Genomic DNA, 1,415 nt, shown 5'->3' with positions numbered 1-1,415 from the left:
CAGTAGCGCCCAGTTACCGCGAGCAAGCCAGAGGTTTATAGATTCGTTTGAGCTATTACATGCTACGCTAGCTGTGTCGATAGTTGGATACCGAGCCAACTACAAGGATTTATGGGCAAGAATTTGAAACGGTATTCTAACCCTAGCAATGCCATTTCTTGGAGCTACTCTAGTACTAGTACTAGTAGTAGTATAATAGCCCGCTTACAGTTGCCGCAGGCTTGCGGCAACTGTAAGCGGGCAATAGTACTAGAGCTAAGTCATAGTCAATTCATACTCATGTCATGAAGTTCACAGCTCATAACCTTACTTATAATTTTTTGGTAGTGTGTTAGATTCTGTAGTGTAGACCACCTACCCAATAAGTTACAGGGGTAGAAATTAACTTTTGAACAAGGGAGACGAGTCCAACGGACTCCCTGCCCTTCAAAAAGAGGGAGTCCGTAGCAAAATGAGGGAGTCTGCAGTTCAAAACTATTTAGCATAACAACAATAATGGAAACATGTGCTTATTTTGAAGATTATTGCCATGCGCGTCTGCCATATTTTCTTTGGACATTTGCTGAAAAATACGGTAATTCCGTGAGGCCGTGCTCTGGAACGAACTACTACTAATTTGTATAACAGAATTTTCAAGAAGTCGCACGTACTCCTGCATATGTAAAATTAGGGAGTTCGGCAGTAAATCAGGGAGTATTTCACTCCGGACTCGCGCTAATTTCGCACCTTGAAGTTACTCTACTTGTTAAACCTCTGACCTGTAGAAATGATAGGGCTTAATGTTAATAGTTGAGTGAATTGAAATGGATTAAGTTGTTATTTTGGGTTGGTAGTCTTGTATGCTTATATCTTGTATTCCTTCTCAGTAACAACATGCTTTATGCGAAGGAGGACAAGGAGGGCAAGGTCCTACTATATGCTGTAAGTATTATTACCTATGGCTAGGGATACGGGTCGAAAAATTTTCAGATAAGTTGGAAGCCCATAAATAGCACCACTGGATAGATCTCAGCCAGTAGATTACAGTGATACTTGAATTGTCATGATTGGTTTATGGGTTCAGGAGCTATCACGATTTCAGTAAGCGTCGCTGGGGTTAATTTTCTCAGGCCGTTTCCGAGTGTGTGTTCTGAAGCCCGCGGTATAGATTTTGTTCGTCAATTGCAAAGTAAATAAGTTTCATACACCCATATAACTTCGTGAATTGAATAAGGATGATGATTGTTATGTTATATGAAATGACTATTAACTGCAACCTGGAAGATGCCTTCACATTTTTATAGGTGTCTGAATATAGCTCCATAGCCAGAGATTTATGTTTCGCAGTGGCTGGAGGTACGCCAGCCGTATCTTAATGTCTCGAGGCTACGGGTACGCCAGTCCATTCGCTTTCATACTTAACGAGACAAAGATGG

At 41.2% G+C, this 1,415-nt stretch overlaps 1 protein-coding gene across 2 annotated transcripts in view; it reads left to right on the top strand.

Moving 5' to 3' along the window:
• The window catches only part of LOC106807615 (DNA-directed RNA polymerase II subunit RPB9-like), a 10,101-nt gene that overhangs the window by 2,789 nt on the left and 5,897 nt on the right, over positions 1-1,415 (top strand). For both annotated transcript variants that reach the window (XM_014810010.1, XM_014810009.1), the window contains exon 2: positions 867-921. In XM_014810010.1, coding sequence (XP_014665496.1) covers positions 867-921 — 55 coding nt within the window. The remainder of the gene's footprint in view (positions 1-866; positions 922-1,415) is intronic.

This window comes from Priapulus caudatus, unplaced genomic scaffold (genome assembly GCF_000485595.1).
Source record: "Priapulus caudatus unplaced genomic scaffold, Priapulus_caudatus-5.0.1 Scaffold225, whole genome shotgun sequence".
NCBI lineage: Eukaryota > Metazoa > Priapulida > Priapulimorpha > Priapulimorphida > Priapulidae > Priapulus > Priapulus caudatus.
Note: the sequence above shows the minus strand (reverse complement) of the source record. Positions and strands in the feature narration are given on the sequence as shown.